Here is a 26,754-nt window from a genome sequence, read left to right as displayed (position 1 = left end):
TCGGAGACCCTGAGGAGAAGGCAACAAACGGCCAGCAACGACTCACCAACGACAACCAACGACAACCAACGACAGCAGGCTACGGTGAAACTGGATGTTCGTGGGTCAACGCTCTTCCTGGCGACGGCAAGCCACACTATTGGGGCGTGGGATTTTATTTATTTAGTTACGTGTGTTCGTTCCGCCTTGTATTTAGTTTTCCGCCCTTGCCCTTTACCCCTAGTTTTTGTCACCCTAGGCTTTTGGGAGGATAGAACATTCTCCTCCTCTCGCTTTGTTCTGTCACTCGTTCAGTGATAGAGAGAAATACCGCAGCGGTTGCATGACATCCTTATGAATACGGATGAGGATACCTTCTGTCCGCCATCTGCTAGATCGACACGATTTAGCGCCCACAAACCCACCCTCCCCTTTTCGTCCATGCCCTGGTTGGCATCCCGATAATCTACACTCCTTTCTCTGTCTTTCTTTTGGAGGAATTGTTGGGGCAGTTTTCTGAAAAGGTGGCGATCTTTTGAGGGACCTCTGCTGGGCTTGATCGATGAAAATAACTCTCGATAGCAACATTTCTTCGAACTCTTTGAACTTACGGAGAGGCGTCTTCACTTTGCACAACTTCCACCTTGATGTCACAGATCCTCCCCCTCCTTAGCACAGCCTACGTAATCTGTTCGAACCATGCCTACTTCTCATCAGACCTCTTTCGATAAGTCTCGACAATCGTCAGCCAGCAAGTCGTTTTTTGGGAGAAAACTACACAAGGATCGTCCCCCAGACCATCGAGCGGAAGGTGGTGGTGGCCTGGACGTATATGGAACTAGCGTCGCTGTATCCGGTTCACGCTCCTCCAGGCACTCCAAACCCGAATCCTTACGGTCCGTGGAGCAAACTGCCGATTTTGACCCGGCTGCAACAACATCCGGAGTTATCACCGCTATTCGCTATGACAGCGTGTCCGCAGACCCCAAATCCCCAATTCCTGTCGAATATCTCCCCAAATCCGAGCAGCAGCTACGCAGAGAGTCCTCCCCACATCACCCGAATAAACTGAGCCACGATTATCAACAGTACCCATCATGGAATCCCCAGACCGCCGCGAACGGATCGGCCCATCTAAATGGCCCTCGGCCTGCACCTGGGTCCAACACGACCATGGCAGCCAGCCAGACGGGGGAGAAGGGACCTAAATATCAGCAGTGGGGTGGCCCTGGGAACGGCTATCCGCCATACAACACCCCGGACTCCTCGACGAATTCCCGCACGTCTCTGGATCAGAATAGCATCTACTCGTCCGTGTCATCTGCTACCAGAGGCTCCACCCAAACATTGTATGATGTCTCTTCACGCCCTTACACATCCCATTCCAATCATGAACGACATGGTCAACCAGCAGCGCCATCAGGACCCAGACACTCCAACGCTTCCCAGCCGCAATACCAACCCCCCATACCCCCCTCCCCCGCCTTGCCCATGTCCGCAGACGGAACCTTTACTCGACCGAAAGATGATAAAATCGTGGACCAGCTGTTCTACGAGCTCATGATTAAGAGAGGATGGCAGAATCTCCCCGAGCAAGCGAAGAGGCAGATGCTGGCGTACCCGGCCTCGAAGAAGTGGACCTTGGTTCATCAGGACCGCTTGACGCAATGGAATGGAGAACAGAAACGGAGACAGCATGCCCGGTCGACGTATGGGTCCTTTGAAGGCCCTGCTGGTCTCCTCACGCGAGCCGACGAAGAAGGGAGTCCGGAATGGTATGTGAAGAAGGTCTTGGATGATACGATTACTGCGAAACAATTGCAGAGTCTCAGCGTTAGTTTGCGGACACAACATATTGGGTAAGCTGTGAAACCCCCCCTCCCCCAGCCTGTGCCCCACCATATTGTTTGCAGCGCTAATTGTGATACAATGATGTAGCTGGGTAAAAGCTTTTGTAGAAGCGCAAGGCCCTGTGGCCCTAACAAGCGTTCTTTTAAAGATTAATCGACGCAAGGCCTCTGGTCCCGCTCCAGTCGTCTCGGCATCCCCAGACAAGGACCTCGATCGGGAATCAGATATAGCAAAATGTCTCAAGGCGCTCATGAATAACAAATATGGTGCCGACGATGCGTTGGAGCGCCAGCAAGTCATCGTCGCTCTCGCGAGCTCGCTAATATCGCCCCGTCTAACCACGCGCAAAATGGTCAGTGAGGTCTTGACGTTTCTGTGCCATTGGGCGGACGGGAAGGGGCATGAGAAGGTTCTCCAGGCTATGGACCATGTCAAAACTTTGCAGGGGGAGACGGGCCGTTTCGATGCGTGGATGCGTATTGTCGAGGTTACGATCGACGGACGGGGGAAGATGGGAAGCCTGGTCGGTGCCAGCGAGGAGTTTCGCAGCGGAGGAATTGGGATGGAAAATCTGCTGATGGAATATGCTGTTGCGACAATGTTCCTGATCAATATGATCGTGGATGCGCCGGAGAATGACCTCCCCCTCCGCTGCCATATTCGGGCGCAGTTTACAGCGTGCGGGATCAAGCGGCTCCTGGTAAAGATGGAGGGGTTTCAGTATGAGGCTATCGATAAGCAGATTGAACAGTATCGGGAAAATGAAGCCATTGACTACGAAGATCTGCTCCAGCGGGAGACGAGTAGTATGAAAGATAGCGTTGAGATTGAGGTTATTGATATCAACGACCCAGTTCATATTACGAATGCAATAACGTCGAAGATGAAGGAAGGCCGTGCGCTGGATTATTTCATGTCAGCAATGCACCATATGCTGCTCATTCGACAGAATTCCGGGGAGGATGTTGTGCGCATGTTCCAGCTCGTGGATGCGATGCTTAGCTACGTTGCTATGGATCGGCGGCTTCCGGATCTAGATCTACGACAGGGTCTAACGTTTAGCGTGCGGAGTTTACTTGATAAGCTTCATACGGATGCAGAGGCGAGAGTTGCTTTTGATGAGGCTCTTGAAGCGAGGCAGATCGCTGAAGCTGCCATTGCTGAAAGAGACGAAGCCAAGGCACAAATTGAACTTGGCGCGGATGGGCTTGTCAAGAAGCTCCAGAAACAGATCGAGGAGCAAACTGATATCATCAATCTCCAGGCACGACAGAACGAAGCGCTGAGGGCTGAATTGGCTGAGATACAGCGGTTGAGAGGCCAGGAGTTGCAGCGAAATGAGCTGGAGACGCGCGAATTATATCTCATGCTTCGTGATGCGCAGGAGGTTGCTGCATCTAAGGCACAGAAGGTAGGACAAGAAGGTCTTGGAGATATGGATCCTGCTCGGATGAATGGAATTCTTGATCGGGAAAAGCTTATGAGCAGACTTGAGACGCAGCTGGAGCGGACCAAGACGCAATTCAAACTTGAGGGCAAGGTTTGGCAGCAGGGCGGTCCATCTGATCGACTACGAGAGTTGCGTGAGCAGATGGACGGCGACTTTGGTTCCTCTGGTGGATTCGACGAGGAGACTAAGCGCAACTTTACCAATAGTACTTTTGGCGCTGTGTCGCGGAAAAGGAGTCAGGGGACTAAGAAGGATAGTGTCGATGAGGGAGAGCATCTTTCGGATGTTGGGGAGGAGGACGAGGAAGCTGTCCTTGAACTACCACGGCTGATCGAGATTAAACGACCTCGGATGAACCCTAAACAGGCAACGGGGTTGTTGGGCGAGATTGCTTCCAAGATAGAGAAGATTGACGATTCTGATGAGGAGGTGGATGAAGTTGCGAAGACAAAGAAAAAGGAAAAGGTTGATGCGACTGGGCCACCCTCACCTCCCCCTCCCGCTACAGGTGGTCCACCGCCGCCCCCTCCACCCCCTCCTGGTATTGGCACTCCCCCTCCTCCTCCACCCCCTCCGCCAGGTGCCGGACCACCTCCGCCACCTCCTCCTCCGGGTGTTGGTAGTCCGCCGCCACCACCTCCCCCTCCACCTGGCATGGGTGGGCCTCCACCTCCGCCTCCCCCTCCTGGCGCTGGCCCAAGGGGTTCTCCACCACCACCACCTCCTCCTCCTGGAGCGGCTACTGGAGGCTGGAAAGGTCGATATCTACCTGCGGCAGATGCTACGCCTGCCCCCACTATCGGGCTACCGTTTATTCAATCTAAGAAGAAGCTAAAGGCGTTGCATTGGGACAAGGTTGATGCTCCTCAAGTAACAGTATGGGCCGCGCATGCCCCCACTCATGAAGCGAAGGAAGAGAAATACAGCGAGCTTGCTAAGAAGGGTGTCCTGGATGAAGTCGAGCGACTCTTTAAGGCCAAGGAGACGAAGATTCTAGGCACGGGCACGTCTAAGAAGAAAGATAAGAAACAGATCCTGCCCAGCTCGCTTATGCACAAATTCCAGATCTCAATGGCGAAGTTTTCAGAACTACCGGCTGACGAGGTCGTGCGGAAAATCATCCATTGCGATCCTGATATCTTAAATAACAATGTTGTTATGGAATTCTTGCAGAAAGAGGAGCTTTGTAGTATTCCTGAAAATACGGCCAAGGCTATGGCTCCGTATAGACAGGATTGGACGAGCCCTGATGCTGCTACTTCGGCTAGAGATCAAGACCCCACCGAACTTACTCGCGAGGATCAAATTTATCTTCAGACCGCCGTTGAGCTTAATCATTATTGGAAGGCGAGGATGCGTGCTCTGCAGCTGACCCGCACTTTCGAGTCGGACTATGATGACATTTCACATAAGCTACAGGAAATCGTTCGTGTCTGTGAATCTCTCCGCGATTCAGTGTCTCTGATGAATGTCCTCGGTCTAATTTTGGACATTGGAAATTTCATGAACGCTGCGAACAAGCAGGCTGTTGGATTCAAGCTTAGTTCCCTTTCCCGCTTGGCTATGGTTAAAGATGACAAGAACGAGTCGACGTTCGCGGACCTCGTGGAGCGGATTGTGCGAAACCAGTATCCGGAGTGGGAGGGCTTCGTTGAGGAGATTGGTGGTGTTGTCGCTGTTCAAAAGGCCAATGTTGACCAGCTCCGCAGCGAAGCACAGGCGTATATCAATACCATCAAGAATGTCCAGGCTAGTTTGGATTCGGGGAATCTGAGTGATCCGAAGAAATTTCACCCGCAAGACAAGGTTAATCAGATTGTCCAACGGTCAATGAAGGATGCAAGGCGGAAAGGTGAACAGATGCAGCTATATCTTGATGAGATGTCGAGGACGTACGATGATATCATGGTCTTCTATGGAGAGGACAGTTCGGATGAGAATGCCCGGAGAGACTTCTTTAGCAAACTTGCTGCCTTTGTTGTTGAGTGGAAGGTAATGTTTTGTTATTTGTTATCCATTGGTCTTCCTCCCACCGCCTTACTTTGCGACAAGCTTTTGACACTCAAAAAAACTTCTATAGAATTCGAAAGAAAAGAATATCTCCCTGGAGGAGACGCGTAAGCGAATGGAAGCCTCACTAGCGCGGAAACGAAACAATGCCGCCGTTGCCAATGGCCGCGTAGACACTTCCGACAATGCGCAATCCCCTTCGTCCAGCGGAGCGATGGACACGCTACTAGAGAAGCTCCGAGCCGCCGCACCCCAGACACGAGATCAGCGCGATCGCCGCCGTCGAGCGAGGTTAAAAGAACGACATCAAGTGAGAGTTGCATCTGGCCAAAAAATGCCCGAATTGTCCACCAACCCGGACGAAAAGGGCAACGCAGGTGGTGATGCCGATGTCGCGAGCAGCACGCAAGACGGCGACCTCCTAAATCTCCGCAGCCAGTCTGACGAGGCTGCCTCTCCCTCTAAAGAGACGCAGCTGTCTGAGGGCGAAGATATTGCAGATCGTGCGGCCAGCATGCTTCAGGGGCTTAGAAATGATCTAGAGGGTAACGGTGTGGATCGTGCCAGGCGAAGAGTGAGTGCGGAGGAGACGAGAAGGAACAGGAGGCTAAGGCGGCGAACGCCTGCGGCCAGCGGGGTCAAGGATGTCGATAATACTGGCCTTCCATCTCCTGTCACGGAACCTGAATCCACACCCGCTTGCGAATCGGTGGATGGACAGATAAATTCTCCTGTGAATCTGAATGGGCAGGATGATTCTGCTCAGTCACTGGATACGTCGTCGGTACTTGACTCTGCTAGCAAGGATGAAGAACTGGTGTTGTTGTCATAACAATTGCGTCAGATATTCTCTTTGGAGCTGTTTTGTGTTCTGCGGCTTGGGTCTTTTTGTCATCGTATTTATGGGGGTTTTTTTTAATATTTTTTTTAAGTTTTTTTTAATTTTATATTTTATTATTTTCTCTTTTGCCTCACCCCGACTCCCATATTCTTTGTTTTCTTGTCCTAGGTTTTGACCTTTCTTGTTCATGGCTTTTTATATTACAACTCTCACTCCCCATCTCATGACGGTTCCCTACTTTGCATAAATTAATTTCTGTTCTGTTTTCCCTTTCCTTTTATATGGGACATATTATATGTTGCCCTTACGTTTTCGCAGGAGAACGAAACTTTACCAGGGTGGGAATTGAGCTTTTTGTTTTGTTGGCTGTTGTTGCTTTTTTCATAATACCACCCGCATAGTTACACATGCACAAATGATGGTTGATTTGCTAATGTATTTCTTGTCTCATTTTCTTTTTTGTTCTCTCTGTGTTCTTCTCCGTCCTATGTATATTTTCTCTTCTCCTCTTCTATTGGCTTTTCCCCTTGGCTCCCTGTTTTTAAGCCCCCTCTATCTTCCATTTTGATATGAAGAAGCTTCGACTCCTCCCATTTCTTTCCAACACCTGGCCTAGCGCATTCCGCTAATGCCTGGTATATACTATGCTCCTCAAGATCTTATATTACCTGAATGCCCCCGGCTTATTATCTTCCTTTGTTCTTTTACTCCCATGGAGCAGATAAACATAAACTCCTGTTATGCGCTGAATTCCTTGTTATCGCTTGACTCTGTCTTATCAACGTCGTACATATCACATTCAGGTAGGATATACAGAAGTGATATTTCGTTACTATTTTTGGAACCCCGTTGGGAAGATAGAAGGGGAAGGGCAGGTTTTATTTCAAGACATTCAACAGCGAAGGTTAACGAACCGAGCCTATGGGCCATAACTAAGTTACTTGAGGAGGCGCCTTGTTTGCTTTCGGTCAGAATAGCACGTTGGATAATCCCCGTCTGAATACTTGAATATTGGGCAGCGCCAACAAAGCCAACGTTGGTAATCAACGCCTGATTGGCACAGAGCGCCCGGTACTGCTACTATATTAGCAACAGCTTAACAAAAGCCTGGATCGCAACTCCATTCTATTCGCTACTTGTGGTGAATATGCGGTACCTCTCAAGATCCCACCTATGTAAATTTGATACGTTCATCTGATATGCTACCATTTCCATCCACTCAGCCTTCATTCTCAAACACCGCACAATCTCAAACTAATGTATGAGAGTAGAAAGCAGACAGACCGAGGCGACGTCCTGTGTACTCTGTATGGTTGTATCATAGTCAAAAAGGGGACGACATCTAAATACCAGAATGAGGCGTCGAGGAAGATGGCCAGTACAGCGATGCCCAGGGGTATTGTATCGCGCATGGTCATAGATAGATAGTTATTGGTGGAATTCCAGCAGCGAACCAGCTAGAAGACAGATTCTGACTCATTTTTAATCGAAAAGCCGGATGCTTTGGACGCCTGTGCTCCTTTCCATTCTCCCCAAAACTACAACAATGAGCATCTCCGAAGGAGTCAAACTGACGACGAGTTGACTATTTCGTGGCACCATTAGAATACTTAATTATTTTCTCCCTCTCTCTCTTTTTTTTTTTTTTTTTTTTTTTTTTTTTTTTTTTTTTTTTTTTTTTTTTTTCTCTTTTGACTCTTCTTTTTTGTCCATCCGCAATAACTATATCACAACAAGCAATCATTCCATTCGTGCACAATTCTACTTCAGCCACCGCAGCCTCACCTGCCCAACCCCAGCCAGTCACTTCAGTCAGTTAACTACTTTGCAAGGATAGTTAGTTACTGGAGAGTACAAGCCCCATGTAGACCGTTGTCACTCTCCACCCACGCCAGTCCCACGGCGCGGCGCGCCAACGTGGCTCATTCCGGGACCCACCAAAAGATCCCCTGAATCACATCAGATGTGCCTTGAGCCCTCAGCCCTATGGGATTGTCGCGGGGACCTATGATTTGCAGCGCATGCATCATTCTGCTGGTGGCTAACATCTGCCACACCATATCCAGCTCCATGGGGCCGGCATTTCAGCATCGCAGACAAGGGCAAAATACAAACCACATATGGGGAAATTTCAAAACGTGCAAAGCGCTGGCTGGCTGGCTGGCTGGCTGGGCGAAATAAGTTAGACATGTATTGACCCGACACGGCACCTTCATTTTGAATTTGATGATAGTGTTTGGTTGGTTGTATGAAAAGAGGCCCCTTCATTTGCGATCTTCCTCTTTGCGGATTATTACCTCATTGCGATGGGACTTTGCAACAATCTGCGCTTGGAAATGTAATCGGAAACAAGAGTGTTCCGGATACGGTGATACAGGTGCTACAACAAATGTAACTGACACAATAAGTTAGTTATATTATTTGGAAATACCAGATTAGGGCCATCGATTACTGCGTATGACTGTTCTATAAAAACATGACATGTACGCAACCACTGTGTTTCTTATGGCCGACCGGCCATCCAGCTCTCCGGATATCCCGACCTGGTCGATAACTAGCTGCCACAGAGTCCAATGCAATACGAATGTGTTTCGGGCATTCCTTTGGGCTACGGCCTGGTTTAGATTTGCCCGTGGGTGCTGCCATTGGTGCTGCCAGCAACGTGGAAAGTTGTTGCCTCAGTGAAAACAGAGAGGGCAGACACAAATGCATTCATTCATTCTATTGACCATTTTTGCCTTTCGATACTACAGCGCCAACCAAGGGAGGGGATTCCTAACATCCGTAGTTACCCAGGATATGTCCGGAATTTCCTCAGGCTTCCACGAACATCCAAATATTCATGGAGAGGGTAACTAAACAATTCCAATTAGTTACTCGTGGCTGGAGAGGTAAGCCGACCTCGTCACCGAATTGGCAACAGAAGCACTCCAAGATATATGCTTTCAGTTGCACTCATTCATTCCCCTCCTTTTGGCACCAATTTCGCTGTTATCAATCATCAAAGTTCAATTGACTTTCGGTATTTTGTAAGTTAGGGGCAGAAATACGATCCAAATTGGTACCTGGTACCTGGTACCTGGTACCTTGAGCGGTCTCGACTTCAACTCCGAATTCAAACGGCAGTTTTCAAGGGCTCTAAGCCACTACTAGCCCGGGAATCGAGTCAGCTCCAAATGCGCAAACACATTTGAGATAGGAATCTTTGCGTCAATGGTTCAAAGCTATAACTATATGGATAGATATTTTGTGAGTGCGTCGGGAGTGTGCTTCTTTGGCTGTCGATGATGGTAAACAATAGGTTTGTGTTTAATGCAGCGGCGGCGTTGAGGAATCCGGGGTCAAAGATGGTGGTAGTTAACTCAGGTAGGGCCCCTGTGAACTTCAGAACTTATTATTCAGGCGGCGTTCTATTTTGAGAAGAGCTTCAACTGGACCCCCGCTGATCTCCACTACAGCCTCGGCATCGCAGTAAGCTTTGGGGGACTTTGTGCGAATTGATTGCACTATTGTGTATCATGCACCGTCCCACCTGTTTGCTAATAAGAGCAATATCTCGCCGCCGCTTCTTTGCTGCTATAAATATGGAAAACGGGCGAAAATAGAAACCCATATCAATCATTCCATGTTGGAAAATTTCCTCCGTTCCTCGCCGGAGGAGCGATATGCTGATCATATAGATTTTACGTTGCTTGAAGAATGATTACCGCGAATAGGTCTAGGTATGTATGTATGTATGTATGTACAGGACGTCATTGATCTTGGGAGTTTTAGATGTTGATCATTGCGCCACGGCTCCCATGGTCATCAAACTAGTCAACAACTATTTACATGGGCTCTAATAAGGGGAGTTGGGGGCATTTTCCGGAAATATCATCTATCCTGCCTATGCCTCACACCAGTTTGTGCCAGCTGGAAGCGCTGGTATTGCACGGCCTATTCTCATGATACTCCTCAATTGGGTTGACCATACCCCCCGAACGATGGCTGCAGATCCCTACTTCGCAGTGGCTGTTCCATCTTCTCGGGCCGCGTGTTCCCAACCAGAAGAATGCTTGCTTCAATGGAGTGACTCAATTGGATAAGTAAGCACCCGGTCAATGGACAGGTCGTTTTCCAGAATCAAAAGTTCCGGTATTAGTCCCGCGCAAGCATCAACTATGAGTTGGCTTTTATTCATTATTGCTCATTTTGACTTTCTTTCAACGCTGCATTTGAAATTGCGCCCTGAAACAGTCTTGCGGAAAACTCTACATTGTAGCTCTCCGCTTACAGGCGTAGACTCATAACACAAGTTCCGCATGGCGTCAGTGCAGGCAGCTTGCCGTACCCACTGTGACAGGCGTTTGTAAAGTCCAAAGCACTTTTTTTTATTATTTATTTATTTATTTATTTATTTATTTATTTTGAAAGTCATACGGAGCCGTTTGGGGGGAAACACGAGGGAAATACAGATCGATCTGAAATGGGCGATTGCATGATGTTTTTGTCCGGTAATTAGATATCTATTTAGTTTCCACTATGGATGGGCTTACTATCTGGAGGGAAGACTGTGCTCCTGCTTGCTTCGCATACCTTGAAGATGGATCAATGAACGAGAGCTGGATTAGATGGGTGGATCAGCTCAATTTTTTTATGTATGTTCGTAGAATGTTTCATATGTACGCTATCTTGTTCCTTTAAAGAAATAATCAAGCATGTAACTAAATAAGTATCTATGAACCCGTTCGCGCTTTCAGAGTGCTTCAAAATATGCCTCCGTTTAACAAAGACGAAATAACGCATTTGCAGCGAGCACAGGACGAACCGAACCGTTCATTGTCTTCATCAACTGTTTTGACCTATTGACAGTGGGGGATGTTTCGGGTCCCGAAGCGCCACAAACGATTCATTGTCCCTTGGATCAATCAATCAATCAATAAATAAATAAATAAAATAAAAAATAAAATGAAGATAAAATAATAAAAAAGCGGAAGAGAATAAAAATTCTTTTCAAACTTGAAACCCGTTTCGCTCTCTTACATTGATTTATCTTTGTTTCTTTGATGCTAATAGCACAATGCGAACTTCCTACAATAGAAATCCTGTACCCGACCGAATTGTGCAAAATTTAGCCCTGCTCAGGAATTCATGCGTAGTAACTAATTTACTCAAGATTTTTTAATGCATGCATGACTGCCCGGGAGGAATTAGATCTGATTGTCTGGTTTTCCTCTTTTTCCTCCATCCTCACGGCTCTCCAGGTGAGAACAAACGATCCAAATTGTCTTTTGACGCACAATTCCTTCATCTGTCAAACAAAATATTGAATTGAATATCGTATATTACCTGTCCCTCAATCAGCATCAGAACCCCCTGATTTCTGTTCCTGGACGGGGATCCAAGCCACAGCTATGAATCTCCAGTTTCTTCAGCCCATTTAAAATTGGAAACCAATCAGCGTGCCACATATGGGGATCTGTCCCTGGAACAGCTGGTCTGGTGGACAAGTGCCGTCGTGCTGCGTGCTTTAAGTCCGAGATGCTGTCATGACTTGCGTCCGTAGTGCGCACTAGTTCCGGCCCGGCTGTCAGTTGAGTCGAGCGGACCCGCTTGATATCCAGTTTCGGGAATGATTCGTGGACTTGACAAGGCAGATTTGTCCACGGCAAGATTCTATTTTCTTTTCGCGTTTATTCTCTATTCTCCCGAGGAGGAGCAGCTATAACTACTAGGAGTAGTTGTTGTTGTTGTGGACCATTCGTCTATGACGGTTTAAATTACGCCATGGATGTTATGACGAGCGGAGAAGCGAAGTTTTTCGTATCCAAACTTTTCCAATGGCGTCGGCATTTATTTCCCCGGAATCCCACTTTCGATGTAATCTTCAATAATAGGTAGTTCTGGACAGATATGATCGCCATCACCTCCCCGTGTAACGAGTTCGTTAACTGATCGGTTACGTAGAGTTAGTCATGCTTCTGTGAGAACTCGCGAGTTCGGTTCTCATTCTCGCCGCCTGCTCTGCTGCAACGATACCCTGCTGGGATACATGACATGGTATCCATACTCTCACCAATACGATTCCGTCTGAAAATATTCTATTCAGGCGTATCCAGCGCCTTTCAGGTTAGGTTATTTTAATCTGGACTTTGGAATAGCCGAAGATTCAACAGTGACATATTACTAATTAGGGCACAGGGCCTAATCAGGCCTAGTTGGAACCTTAATTGCTGTACCTGTCTATTTTTAGTTTTAGCCTTCAGCCCGTGACTTGCGGCTGAGCCACGTGATATCAAAGCCATTCACGTCCAACCAGGCGCAACTTTCTTCACGGTGAAAAACTGCATTCAATTCATCATTGTGATCTCTCAAAGCAAACGGTATATAGAACTGTTCTCAACCTAGTTTCAAGCATTGGGGAAATCGCGTGCGTGAAGAAATACGAATCTGCTGTAACCATCAATCCGTTCAGAACTGAACTTGATCACGAATCTTAGATCCAAAAGAGCCTGTGAAATCTTCTTTCATTATTAGCCTTTGGTGCCTGGCCAAGTTGCCAGGCAGAAACGAGACCCATCTCTCCCCCAATCCCATCTCAGATCAAAAGGTATGACTCGGAATTTTAAGGCTTAGCTTCGTTTCCGGGTTTCCCCTTGGCCCGTCATGATCCTCCCGGTCCAAGCTAGTATTGGCACACCGTGTGCAAAACAGTCAACATTGGCGACTTTCAGCACCGGGCGGGGAGCACAGCGGGCGCAAGAGAGCCTAACAAGCCACAGAAGAGGGTCTGGAGCGTGGCTTGGACGGACGCCATAGTTAAAATATTGCCAATCACGCCGTGCACTACACACGTTTCTGTCCTATGTACGGATGTATGTGTGTATGGATGCATGTAAGTGTGTGTGCCTGCTGATTGAACGGGATTGCATGGGTGGCATGGCATGCACTGGGGAACCCTGCGACTTGTTCGTTTGTTCCGCGAAATTCTTTTTTTTCGTTTAGTTCATTTGCAATTTCCAATCAATTTTCGTTTGCAATCTTTTGTCTTCCCTTAATTTTTTATATTTTTTTCTTATATATATATATTTTTTTGTTTGGCTGTTTCTGGGTCCGTTTTTGTGGCTGTTTTCACTGTATGACACATTTTATTTTTACATTGCTCTCGGATGACGGCTGACTGAGATCATTAAACAGGAACAGGGAAATGGATACCTCAGGGCCTAGGTATCCGATGTATTCCTCTGTAGCTCCCAAATGGCGTTTATGTATGGCTGCTCTGCAAATCGTAGATCTAGGCAGGAATGTTGACAGAAGACACAAACGGGGCTATATATAACGTGAAGATTTCTTCCCTCTGCTTGAATCTTATTTTTTTTCCCCCTTCATCATCAGTATAAACACTTATTCTATTTTAATTACACTTTCGAGTTCTTTCATTCAAAAAGACATATAATAATTCATATCCTTCTTAAACTTTGCATTTAACTTTTAATTATTTTGTGTTGAATCCCATCTCTTTGAATATCCCTAGATTGATATATCCATTCATCTATCATCCGGAAATCACTCAAAACACTCAACGAAACCTTTAATCAACAAAAACAAGATATACCACATGGGTCGCGGCGGTTACAACTAAACCAAAATCGAGAACGTGAAAACCAGCTCACGGCTTCCACGCCCATATCAAATAAAAGCAGTATCCCTCCAAGCATAGCTGTCTACACATCTGGCGCACGCCTTGAAAAGACAATATCTGCATGCAAACCAACCGCGCACCCCCTCCCTACCTTCCTTTTATCCAAATGCAACTTCTAATGGGACGTGGAGGCTATAACGGTCCCAACGACCAAGCAGTATCCTCTGCGCCTGTGTCATTATATATGCGGGGAAGGGGTGGTTACAATGACGTGAACGACGAGGAATGCGATGATTCATAGTGCAGGATGAGGGGCCGAGTGGGTGGGATGGACGGAGGAAAAAGATTTCGAATTTGCGAGGAGGGAATGGAAGAGAACGTCAAAACGGAAGTCATATGGACGAGACGGAATGTTTTCAACTTGCTTTACGATGACACGACGGAGTTTCGTTTGCGGGCCGTTTCCTTTACATCGAGTTTCAGCGAAACTGAAATCTACACTCACTTGCCAACACAGAATCTGGGTGCGGGTGGTTTGTCAGCATCAAGGCCATGATCACGGTAAAACGCGGACTCTGCAGTCCTGGGGAAAATTACTTTTCGAACACCACCCCTAGGACATCCTCCACGTCTCCACTTTCACCTCGACCTGTGATTTTCGCTAGACAATCAGCCGCAAACCGCAGATGTTCTGCCGCCGTTACGATGTCGATGTTCAACTCAATTTGTTCAGCGTTTTCAGCATTTTCAGGAGTTTGCTCGGTTTGGGATAGAAAGTCGTTTAAGTGCTGGACACATTTTTGTAGATTAGAACTTTGCCGATGTGTGACTCCCAAAGAGTCTTGCCAATATAATTGATCAAATTGATCGCCTTCGTTTTCCAATTCCGCTGGTGTTGAAATCTTTTTAAATATGCGAACTAATCCACCAAGTAGAATTTGTATATTCCCGGGGTCGGGGGTTTCAGATTGCTCGTTCTCGGCCTCCCGGCATGAGATTAGGATGATCTGATCTTCGGCCACGTGGGGAAATTTGGAACGAATTTCCCTTGCCAAGCGGCCGAAAAACTCTTCCCGCGTTCCAGCCGTAATCATGGATGTCGTACATTTGTCTGCCTTATTAACCGCCACAATCACGTTCTTCCCCAAGGTGAGACAGCTTCGAACGGCATCAACAACCTCAGGCTCAAGGACCAGCTTAGCCTCTGTCCCACCGTCGCATTCTTCTACTGAAAGAACCACGATGACGACATCTGATTCCAACGCGCGGGCCTTTGCCCTTCGAATCCCTTCCTTTTCCACTGCACCGATGGGCGGCATCTGGCCAGCCTGGGCAGAATGATCGGGTCGCAATCCGGCCATATCTCCAAACTTGCAGAAAAATCCCCCGATGTCGACACCAACATCTACGATATCCCTTGTAGTGCCTTCCTCACTGCTCACGATGGCTGCTTCTCTTCCTACGATTCTGTTCAACAGCGAGCTTTTGCCGGCGTTAGGAGCCCCAAGAAGCGCAACCTTAATTCCGTTCCGCAACAATTCACCCTTGGACGCATTTTCAACGTGCAGGTTAATTTGCCTGACCAAATTTCGAATTTCGTCCGTAACGGACAACACGAATTCTTCGGCAGATTCATCGAAATGCTGATCCTCCGAGAAGTCAATCAAAGCCTCCATTTCGCCGCGTGCGTAAAGTAGTTGCTGGTGCCAACGCTCGTATCTGGTTGCAAGAGCATCGCTTGTTCCTCGCACAGCTAAACGACGTTGCTGCTCCGTCTCCGCGGAAAGGGTATTGCCGAGTGCTTCGATTTGGGGTAAAGATAGACGGTCATTGAGAAATGCACGACGGGTGAACTCTCCCGGCTCTGCGTATCGGATGCTCAGTGGGAAGTTACTCCCCGTAAAATCAACTTTTGTGCATCGGGGAATCGCATTGAGGACAGCTTTTACCACAGCAGGGCCACCATGGACATGAAGTTCAAGGAGATCCTCCCCAGTGACAGTCTTTGGTGCTGGGAAGTACAACACCATTGCTCTGTCAAGGATGGTGTTGATTGAAGGGGGAAGCAAAGGATCGTAAAGAGTGTGGAGGCTTGCGACTCGAGGTGTCGGAAGCGGACTTTTAGGGCACAGCGCCTTATATATCTAGATAACCCGAGGGAGCAAGGTCAGGATGACACTGCACCACAGCGTGGAGAATATTGTGAGAGAGCACACCTGAACGCAGCCCGGTCCAGAGACGCGAATGATCGCAATAGCGGCCCGTCCGGGTGCCGTTGACAATGCATATATGGTGGATGAGAGTTCACCAACGACAGGGCTCGTGCTCTGCCATCGAATGGGTCCTCGTCGGTCAGGGGCTCTGGGTCTGCATATCTCCTCTCCGCCAATGGTAGTTAGCCAGCAGGATCGAATCCATGGTGGGCGTAGGGTAAACGCCCAGCGGAGAGGCTTTGACAAATATCTACGCATGCGCAGAGAGACAGCCCGCACAGTGTCCCCCCTGTGATGTTTGAGGCGGTTGATAGGATTTTGCAGTCGTCGTGGAAATGTTGAACGGTTGGAAGGCAATCTGCAAGCTGACTCAGCAACGCCACTAACAAACTCATCCATCCGAATTGAACTAGAAATTCGTGCCTGGATTCAATATGATGTTGTCAGTGATTCAAAGATTTCAATATTATCTAGTGACTGTAATCGATGTGCAGAGTGAGATGAAAGAACAGCAAGTAAGATTCAATTTCTATCTACACAATTAACGGAAATTCATGTTGATGTAAGAGAGATGCTCATTTAGAGTAAGTAATCAATGACTACTCCCTGCGCGTCTTTTGCTTTTATATAACTACTCATCCAAGATCTGTTGATATATCACTTCAAGTTGCAGTTATTCATGGCTGCTTTGTTCATTCTCTGAAGCTTCAAAATGGGCCTGATTCTTCTCAAAAACTGTAATTCTCTAGTCACCTCTTTTGCGCAATTCATGATTTCTCTGTATATATGAGAGGAGATTAAGAGACAGCTTTCATCTGCGGAAATCTCTATCAGCAAGAATAGGAATTCTCAACTGTCATTCTGAATCAAAATACGAAGAGTAATTTTCATTGCAAGTTCAAAGGAACGGTCAAAACATGCTGAATTGTCTCCAATCATCTATTTTTGATCAATCGGATGATTTCAGAACATGATCTCATTCTCAATGGTTTTCACAATCCAATGGCGGGAAAATAAAGTTAAAAATTGGAGAGTGATCAGTGGGTGATTATTTTAAGCTTATTTTAAAGGTTAGTGGAACCACCCGAACAAATTGCATTACTCTCAAGTATATACCATACCTTGTTACCCTTTGAAGAATAATTATCTTTAAGTTCCGGGTTGTCTTCCTAATAATAAACCAGAGCAAATGAAAGACCAGGATTGAAGGGTAGATGAAATTGTTAATCACTGTTCTGAAAGTAAGATGATTATCAGGTGCAATTACTTTGATTCTATACCACTTGATAGATACACTCTTAAAAAGAAGCTCAGATCTTCTCCAGAACACAAGCATGGCTGACCATTGTCCAGGAGTTTAATATGTTACTCTACAACAGAGACACAAACAAAGGTAGTCAGCTGGAGGTACTATTTGGAAGCGAACAATCTGGGAGAGTTAAGAATTGACGCCGATACAAAGGCTCCGGGAAGAATGGCAACCCGTAGACAGGGAAAATTGAATCTGGGGATATTGGGGTAAGTATCATGTTGTGAGTTAGGGACAGAACAGAGACGGAGTTAATGATTGTTTAACGAAAGAACCCATCGTTCTCTCCAACACGCTGCGCCATGGTTGAAGGATCGCGAAGACTCCTCCAGGAAGAATTCTATCCGTTTCTTCTTCCTTCATCGTCATCCAATGCAGTCAATCCAACTAGAGGGTGAGGGAGGCTCTGTCAGTCTATCACGAAACGTTGGGGGTTGGCGCAAAGCAATAAACTCGCGATTGGGCACTTGTGGCAAGAAGTAGAGGATGATGAGATGGGCTAAGAACATCACTTCCATTCCCAAAAGCCTGCCACGGGAAGCACATATAAGAGGACGTCAAGGAAAATGAAGCGGATGATTGCAGTTGATATGGAAAGAAAGAATAGCTGCTGAAGCGTGTCTGAAGAAGTAGTTCAAAACAGCGACTGTCACATAAAAAAGCAGCGCTTTGACGATCAAGAAATCCATGCACTATAAATAGGTATTATGATGCTTGCTGTAGCAAAGAGGAAGAAAACAGAAAGTTTTCATCCCGCATGACGCTGTGAAGAGAGACGGGTGAACTCGTCCTTCACTGAGCTGTTGAAATACTTCAATATGCTCCACACAACGGGGCCAAAGGAGGCGTGGGGATGGGCAATGGCCTTCATGGGGTAAAATGCACACCAAAAGTCAAAAGACATGCCTAGACACGGATGGTGTCATGGAAAACATGTTAACCCAGGGGGAAAGATCTGCCCATGCAAAATCAAAGCAAGATAGCATCAGACGGGCTCTTGTTTAGTGTCTGGAAGCAAAAGGAACGTAAGCTCAAATAACCGAAAACATACTCAGCTGGATGCGGTTCCAGTACACCAACCCTCGACTGACAATGCATGCTAAAAAGCTTAGGGTCCCAGTATATATATATATTAAGAGAGCAAAGAATTGGAACTGCATCGAGTTGCTGGCAATAATATCGCAACTCAATGTCCGATATCACGATCCAGTATCCCAAGGGGGTGACCGTGTTGGAGTAAATATACGAGCATCTCGGCATGTTGATAGAGTCCAGACAGGTGTATCGCACTCAGCCAGCAAGCAAAAACATAAGCACGTCGGACGGGCTGAAAGAAAAGATTGCAAAAGTTGTTTTATATCGTTTCTTGCCATCCTGTTGGCCATTATCGTGTCGGAAGTGTTGACCACACACTCCGCACCTGAAATGTTCATCAATCTTATGCTCTCTAAGAGAGAGTTCTCAGTCTCCGCGAACCAGTTAACTAACTACAGGCCTTGCACCAGTGATGCTCGTGCCCGGTATGCTCCACCCATCCATCGTATGTCAGGAGATAGGTATAGATCGCGGGGGGTGCTATCGCAGACGTGACGGGACTGCGGATACGTTGGCTGGTCCATTGGAATTAGTCTTCAACTTCTCCTCTCTGTCGTAACTAGTTAGTTGAGTTCGGGAGGAGAACCTTGGGTCGCGGATATCCCGAAACTCAGCCCGTCTTCAGTAATTAGCGTAAAATAAGCATCTGAACCAACCTTCTCTCTTCTGAGGCGCGCTTAGGGTGGGCTTTTCTCCCGCGAGGAGTTTGAGTTTGATGGGCCGCAACTCGGTCGCCAGGATTGAAACCTCCTGAACCTCTACCTCTGTCCAACCCGTGGCGCTGCGTGAGAGAGCGCAGTTATCCATAGTTGTGCATATGAGGCGATAATGATCCGCTGATCCACGGATTGGGCTGAACAGAACCCCGTTAGTAACATTCGGCAGGCTGGCGGAAACCGGTGTATTAGTTCAAGGTTCAGGGGTAGAAGGGGAAGATAAAAACTGCAAGTGGCTGTTTAGAATGGCATCTCGTTCTGTCTTTGTGGAAAACCGCTGTAATATTAGTTATGTAGATGGTTCAGCAAAATAGAAATGATAAATAACGTTCTCAGAATTCATGTATGCCTTCATATAGAGGGCTGGACACAGACTTTCATTTCGTACATGGTTGGGGGGGAAAAACATGAAAAAAAACAACCCGTCGTCCGTGTTTTAAATCCAATGGAAGATACCTGGAAAAAAGAACCAAGTCTAGTGATGTAAGACATGATGATAACCAAACCCGAAACGATATATGTAAGATGGAAATGTAAAGACAAACAGAGAAAGACGACGAGGAGCCCATGGTATCGCGGAAGAAATATTCGCAGACGAGAAAAGCCCGCAGAGCGTAAAACAAGAAACAAGCAAAACACACAACAACCCAACACCAAAGTCCTACAACTCCGCAATCGCATTCTTAACCCACTTCTCCAACCCACCCCGCGCAATGATCTCCTGCACATTAGGCGGCAACTCACCGACCCGATGCGTCCACTTCGGGCCCCCCTCCCCTTCCTGCACCTCGATCAAGCTCCTCCTAACATCCCACGTCAACTTCCACCCAGTCCTCTGCGTCAGCTTCCCCTGGCCCCCAAACACCTCTCTCAACCGCGACACCAACCGAGGCACCTCCAGCCCCATAAGTGCGTTGTTGATGCTATTCCGCGAGAAGATGTTGCCAAAGCTGCCCGCGACGACGAGCGGGATGTCCTTGGCCAGGATGGCGGTGGCGGCCTGCTCGCGAGAGCTGCCGCAGCCAAAATTAAAGCCTGTCGCTAGGATGTCGCCGGGGCGCGCGAGGGTGGAGAAGGAGGCGTCGTAGTTGGACATGCAGACGGCGGCCATTTGGGTGCGGGATACGTTGTCTTGGTAGGTGTATTTGCCTGGGTAGATGCCGTCGGTGTTTATGTTGTCGGCGTCACAGAAGATTATCTCGCCGGAGACGCGGGAGGGGAAGCCCGGATAGACTTCAGTGAGGGAGGCGCAGTTGTCCGACGAGTCTTTTGATTGTTGTGGTTGTGGGGATGCGGTGGCTGAGGTCGAGGAGGAAGAGGACGCGTTCCCGAAAATCTTCTCGGCGTCTTCGACCATGTTGTCAAGCTGGTTGATGACTTTCTCGATGGCCTCTTCAGCCGTGAGCATCCGGTCCTCTTCCTTGATACCGTCGCCCTCGCCGCGGACGACACCCGTCCAACTCTCCGGCTTCTCGTACCAGCCCGGTCCACTGATTTTGCCGCTCAGCGCACTGGCGGCTACCACTTCAGGGCTGGCAAGGTACGCCTTAGCATCTGTGCTTCCCATCCGTCCCTTGAAGTTGCGATTGGTGGCGCTGATGCCGACTTCACCTGGTTCCAGGAGGCCGGTCCCAAGACCAATGCAAGGTCCACACCCGGCTGGGAGTGGTTCTGCTCCTGCTTCGATAAGCGTTTGCCAGTCGCCTGCTTCCTCTGCAGCTTTTTGTTCAGGGATGGAAGCGGCTGCGATGTAGAATTTGACGCCATCTGCCAATTTCGGAATGCTGCCGTCGTTCTTTGCAGCGGCTTCCTTGAAGACCTTGGCGGCAGCGGCGAGGTCAGATGCTCTGGAGTTAGTGCACGAGACGAGATAGGCTTTGTTAACCTTGATATCCTGCGCTTCCAGCTCATTCAGCGGGCGAGCGACTTTTACGGAATTGGGACCTGAGACGTAAGGGGGTAGGGTGGAGAGATCCAGATAGAGTTCTTTGGCGTATTGGGCTCCCTTGTCTGCGGCCATGGGCTGTTCAAACATCTTATCGAGCAGTGGGTGGGTGAAGCGGGTATTTGCAGAACTCGGGAGTCCATCGACAGACGAGCCCCACATGGCAGCGGTTGTGGCTTTCGATCTCAGCCAACCTTTCAAGACGCTGTCGACGGGGAAAAGACCGGCCAGAGCACCCCATTCCGTCGTCATGTTAGCGATGGTAAGTCTGTCTTCTATCGCTAGACTTCTCAAGGTTGCCTCTGATCCTGCAAATTCGATGGCGTGGTTGAGCACGTCGTCTTTGTCGAAAAGACCGCAGAGAGCGACGATGACGTCCTTCCCCGTCACGCCCCTGGGCAGGACACCTGTGAAGGTAACTTTTGCGACGGGGGGGATCTGCCACCATGTCTTCCCCGTTGCCCAGATGCTGGCAGCGTCTGTCCTCACAACTGGGGTACCCAGACATCCCACACCCCCATACATGTTCGAGTGGCTGTCAGACGCCACGACAAGAGTTCCTGGCCAAGCGTACCCTTCCTCAACCATGATCTGATGCCCAATGCCCCTGCCGGCGGGATAAAAATCGACCTCATGAGTCTTGGCGAACTGCTCAATCTGCCGATACTTGTGCAGATTCTTCTCGGATTTATTCTGCACGTCATGGTCCAGGGTCATGACGACCTGCTTGGGATCCTGCAACTTGGATGCACCGATGGACATGAACTTCAGCGCGACGGGCCACGAGTTGTCATGCGTCATGCATTTGTAGGGGGAGATGGTAACGTAGTCACCGGACCGCACATACTTGCCCGGCGGCAGACCCACGGCGTACCGTTGGACGATCTTCTCGACCAGTGTCTGGGGCACAGGGGCTGCGGCCGTGGAGGATTCGATGGATGAGAGAATGGCTGAGGCTGCAGGGTCCTCACGCTGTGCGTGGTAGACGTCTGGGGAGAGGGTCCACCTGGAGGCAGAGAATGGACGGTAGCATGATGGGATTGATAACTGGCGCCGCGGGAGCAACCGAGGCCGGTATGCGGCGGCGGCCCCCCAAGATCGAGTCTGCAAAAAAATGGGTGATTAGCATAATTTCAATTGAAAGGGTGAAATCGGTAGATGTACAATCATGATGGCAGATACTGATATGATATCCCCTCGCACTGCGCCTAAAACATCAAAAGAGGGGTCTAACTCTCCTCGTCGGCGGCGTTCGTCGTTCGTTTTGTTCCGGGTCAACTTTTGGATACCCCCCAACGGACAAATTTTTTATTTTCGCCGCAAGCGGAATGAGAAGCGCGGGATTACATAAGAAGTTGTTTGCAACAACAGAAAGGGAGATCATGTGATGTGTATGAGTCATGCAGTAGTCATCATGCATTATTATTATTATTATTACTTATTTAACGCCTGGAGGCACGTGATCAGCTGACTAAGAATAGTCTGCTGTCGCGGCCACAGCACCTCCCTAAGGGTATCAGGCGTGCCAGCGCAGCAGCTAGTCTGCTGCCTGACATGTCTAGTCGGCCGAAGCCCTCTTGAGAGTCTATGTACAGAGTAGCCCCTGTCCTGGAGGTTCTGAATGGCGTAGTAGCTGAAGATTACAGGACTGAGGAAGCCAAGGGCTTCTAGGGTGATGTGTAGGGGTGATGAGAAATGTATATAAGAAGCATAGGAAAGAGAGAGGGGGAGGGAGAAGTTGAATGTTGAACAGGTTCTAGTAGCAGTGTTGGATGTCAATGAAGAAGCAGGTATTAGTGCATCAGATAGAGAAGGTCATAGCTTCTCTTACTGTGCTGAGAAGCCAGTCAATTGCTTCCTTTGATCCTCAGCATGCTTCAGAGGTTTTAATTCATTCAATGTTCTGGCCTTTCCAGCAAAAGAAGAAGTGCTTGAGGGTCTTATCTCAGCTGCAAGAGCAGGTGAGGAGTGCATCATCATGTGCTCATCTGTGATGATAGGCTGCAAAGTCACTGTGATCTGTTCTAGCTGCCAGCAAGTGGCCTAGGTTCCTTCAGAGAAGAGTGAGCTCAGAGGAGGATTCTTTTGACATTGAGATATTGAGGTCCTTGTATTGTGATGTGCTATTGGAGCTCCAGTATTGTTGCAGTGAGGCATTGAAGTGTTCTTTAGCATAGAATTTGGCCTGTGCCAGGGTCAGAGTGTGGTGAGTGCATTTCATTGTGCAGGCTGACTTGGCTGCAGCATCTGCAGCATCATTGCCTGGAATCCCAGCATGGCTGGAGCATCATTGAACATAGACCTGTCTCAGACTGGCTGGACCTGGGCTCTGTTTTGTCCAGGACCTGCAGAGTTCATTGAACTTAGCAAAGATGAGAAAAGATGTTCATGTGAGTGTGTCTGTGTGGAGTCTTATTGCAGCCTCTTCATTGTCTAGAGCCACTATAATGTGCTGTGTGAACATAGAGAAGGGATTCTGTAGTGCTGTCTCAAGACCAGCAACTGCTGCAAGCACTTCAGCATCAAAGACCTCAGCAGTGCAGCCCAGAGGCAGCTTACCAAGCTTCAGAGATTGATTTGTTCCTTGATATAGACAGTAGCCTCTGTCTGAAACTCCTTGACTGTCTTTGAAGCCATCAGTATATGTGATGAGATTGAGAGGGGATACAGCTTTCTGAAGTCAGTTTTGAAAAGCTGCTGATCCTGCAGCTTGTCCCACAGTCTCAATTTCTAGTGTCTTTTGCTCTCTATTTGATATGCCAGAATTGTCCCAAGGAGGCAAGAACTCTGAGCCAGATGTGATGACTGTCATTTTAATGTTTTGTCTAATTCATTTAAAATGTGAGATGTATCATCTTCAGTGTAGAGGATGTGACAGGTCAGCTGCAGCTATGTGAATGGCTAGTTGATCATGTATTCTTTCTAGCCAGGCTTTGACTGGGCCCCAGCTTGATTTGTGTAGGAGAACAGAGGTAGACATTGTGGCAAAGACAGATAGAATGACTTGAGCAGTGTTGTTGAAGGCTATCTGAATCTTGTCAATGACTGTCTGAGAGGTTCACTTCAAGAACCAGGTCTCAGCTCCATAAAACAGAGTGCTGAAGGCACAGCTTTGAGTTGCTTGTCTGAGCAAATGTGTTTGATTTCTGAATGAGACTTCATTTAGTGATTTAACATGTTCTGTAACAATTCTGACTCAAGTGCATACAAGGTGAATATGTTCTCTGAAGAGTAACTTTCTGTCAAAGAAAACTTCTAGTCATCTGATGTAGTTATTGGGAGAAATTGTCTGTTCATTAAAGAAGATGGAGGGCTCTGAGTACTTGATCTTTTTATGAAAGTATTGAAGCTCTGTCTTGGCTGGGTCAAATGAGATTTCATTGTCAATACCTCATTCCAGGGTGTGATTGAGAGAATTCTGAAGCTGACTTTCTATCTGCTCAAGAAAGCTTTCAGTCTTCAGAATTGCAATGTCATCTGTGTACTCAAACCAGTCTTTGATAAGCTGGAGGAGGGGTTCTATGTAGAGCAGAAAGAGAATTGATGAGACAGAGAATCTCTGTGGAAGACCACAGAGAATCTGAAACACCTTCAATTGAACATCATCTAGTTGAATCAAAGCTAGTCATTGATTGAGGAAAGACACTACTCACTTTATCAGAACTGCCAGCCAGCCCTATTCCTGTAGACATCTTAGAAGCTGGTCTTGAAGGACTCCATTGAAGGTCTCTTTGACATCTAGAATGATCATGCCAGTCAGAAGGTGTTTGTCTCATGCCCCTTGTACATCACAGGCTAGTGCAGTGGTGAGGTCTACTGCAGATCTCTGTTGAACAGCACTACACTGATCTTCTGCTAGAATGTGATGATGAAGAGTGAGATGAGACATTCATCTAGCTATCAGACACTTCAGCCCTTTGCTGAGGCAGAATAGCAGTGCAATTGAGTGATAAGACTTTGATAGAGAGTAATCTCTTTTCTCTGACTTTGAAATAATCACCATCTCAGTCTTCTTGAAGCTCTGGGGGTGGATTCCTTGATCTATACAGTGTTGAAAGAGTAGAACAATTTGATTGCCTATCACTGGCCATGTCTTTTGAAAAACCTTGGCTGTAATGTCATCCAGGTCAGAAGATGTGCTAAGTGTCTGGCAGATGACTCTGTAGACTTTCTACTCTGTAAGAAGCATTCAGAATATCTCTCTGCATGAAATTGTTGATGTATGCTCTGGGATATCTTCTGTGTCAAGATGTCTGGTCAGAAGTGTCTCACACAGTAGAGAAGATTTGCCAGCACAAGATTGTTCTAGATGTTCATTGAGATGTTGTAAAGGAGAAGTGAGGTCTTGAGATTGGTATTTATGCCATTTGACAATCTTGTAGATATCTGATAAGAAGAAAGCCTTCTCAATTTGCTGGTGATTCCATGCTCTCTTAGCTTTTCTAATTTCTGTCTGAAATGTCATTTGTTCTGATTGACAAGAGCTGTGTCTACATGCTGCATGATATACTCTTCTGGCTATCTTGACTGCTGGGGTCCACCATGAGGCATGATGACTTTTGAGTTCTGAGGTGAGAGAGCAGGAGTCTTGTAGAGTCAGTTGAAGAGATTTCACAATGTTCACTGCTTTCTCATTCATGTTCTCATAGATCAGTGAGGAGAAGAGAGTGAGTAGTTGCAAGAAGCAATCAGCATCACAGATTGTGAGGCTAAGCTTCTTCTTCTTAATCAATTGAGTCTGAGTCTGTGATAATTGAACTGTTGTGATAAGAGTTTCATGATCTGAGATGCAGTGCAGTTCAGAAGCAATATGATAGATAGCTGAGTTGGCAGCACAGAAGACAAGATCAAGTGTGCCTTCTTGTCTATGTGTAGAGGATTCATCTGAGTTGAGAAGCTGAAGTTCAAGAGAGATTGCTCAGTTATACAGATTCTCTTCTGCTTGAGAATGTCTATCAGTTGTAGAGTCTCATGCTGTGTGTCTAATATTAAAGTCTTCTAATGCCATTCAGAGGATGGTCTCTGTGGTGTGTGTAAGAGAGAGAAGGTCTTGAAGACCTTGATCTGCATCTGTGACATCAGATGAGACATTGTATATGTTGTAGATATTAGCTCTTTTGAAGTTAGAGATCTTAACTGAGACAAAGACAACATTTCTTGAGATATCTGCTATAGATTGAGTTGGTGCAAGGGCTCTTTCATTTCTGACATAGAGCAGTACTCTGGGCCTCTTGATCCAGTTGAAGAAGAGTGAGGTGAAGTGTTTGTATGAGAGATGGCTTTTGAAGAGGCAGGTGAAGAGATCTGTAGCTATTCAGAGTTTCTGAATGGTCATAATGTCACAGACTCTTTCATCTGCTAGTGAGAGAGTGATGTTGTGAGAGCTTGACTGTCTTTCTACATTGATTTAATATACAGTGAGTGTAGATTTGTGAGAAGGACTGTGACTGCTCTTCATTAGTGAAGGTTCAGACTTGATGTGATCTTGATGTCTGTTTGAGAGCAGGTCATTGAGTCTGTCTGGTTGCTCTGAGAGCTAGTGACTGGTGTCAGCAGAGCTGAGAGAGGGGATGAGATGAAGTCTCTAGAGTTTAGCTCTGAATTGCTCTTCTTCACTGAAGTTTGATGAGCTGAGATGAATGCTCTTCTGCCAGCTTCATGTATTGAGTGTAGCTGACAGCAGAAGATGTGTTCTATACATTCAGAGACTATTTTGGGCCTTGC

The 26,754-nt window shown here is 47.4% G+C and overlaps 4 protein-coding genes across 4 annotated transcripts; 1 reads left to right on the top strand and 3 right to left on the bottom strand.

The window, feature by feature from the left end:
* Nucleotides 1–678: 678 nt before the first annotated feature.
* Nucleotides 679–6,122, top strand: PADG_06219 (uncharacterized protein; the record flags this gene model as incomplete). Its single annotated transcript, XM_010763349.1, has 3 exons — nt 679–1,838; nt 1,918–5,272; nt 5,361–6,122. The coding sequence occupies 3 exons, from the start codon at nt 679–681 to the stop codon at nt 6,120–6,122; spliced, it is 5,277 nt and encodes a 1,758-aa protein (XP_010761651.1).
* Nucleotides 6,123–6,869: 747 nt separating this feature from the next.
* On the bottom strand, nt 6,870–7,543 carry PADG_12061 (uncharacterized protein; the record flags this gene model as incomplete). The annotated part of the gene is made up of 2 exons (XM_010763626.1): nt 6,870–7,205; nt 7,436–7,543. The coding sequence occupies 2 exons, from the start codon at nt 7,541–7,543 to the stop codon at nt 6,870–6,872; spliced, it is 444 nt and encodes a 147-aa protein (XP_010761928.1).
* Nucleotides 7,544–14,345: 6,802 nt separating this feature from the next.
* Nucleotides 14,346–16,364, bottom strand: PADG_06217 (uncharacterized protein; the record flags this gene model as incomplete). The annotated part of the gene is made up of 2 exons (XM_010763348.1): nt 14,346–15,896; nt 15,969–16,364. The coding sequence occupies 2 exons, from the start codon at nt 16,362–16,364 to the stop codon at nt 14,346–14,348; spliced, it is 1,947 nt and encodes a 648-aa protein (XP_010761650.1).
* Nucleotides 16,365–19,746: 3,382 nt separating this feature from the next.
* On the bottom strand, nt 19,747–22,450 carry PADG_06215 (homoaconitase, mitochondrial; the record flags this gene model as incomplete). The annotated part of the gene is made up of 2 exons (XM_010763511.1): nt 19,747–22,134; nt 22,265–22,450. 2 exons carry the CDS (start codon nt 22,448–22,450, stop codon nt 19,747–19,749), a joined length of 2,574 nt encoding a protein of 857 aa, XP_010761813.1.
* Nucleotides 22,451–26,754: the final 4,304 nt, after the last annotated feature.

Source organism: Paracoccidioides brasiliensis, assembly GCF_000150735.1.
Source record: "Paracoccidioides brasiliensis Pb18 unplaced genomic scaffold supercont2.8, whole genome shotgun sequence".
NCBI classification, from domain to species: Eukaryota; Fungi; Ascomycota; class Eurotiomycetes; order Onygenales; family Ajellomycetaceae; genus Paracoccidioides; species Paracoccidioides brasiliensis.
Note: the sequence above shows the minus strand (reverse complement) of the source record. Positions and strands in the feature narration are given on the sequence as shown.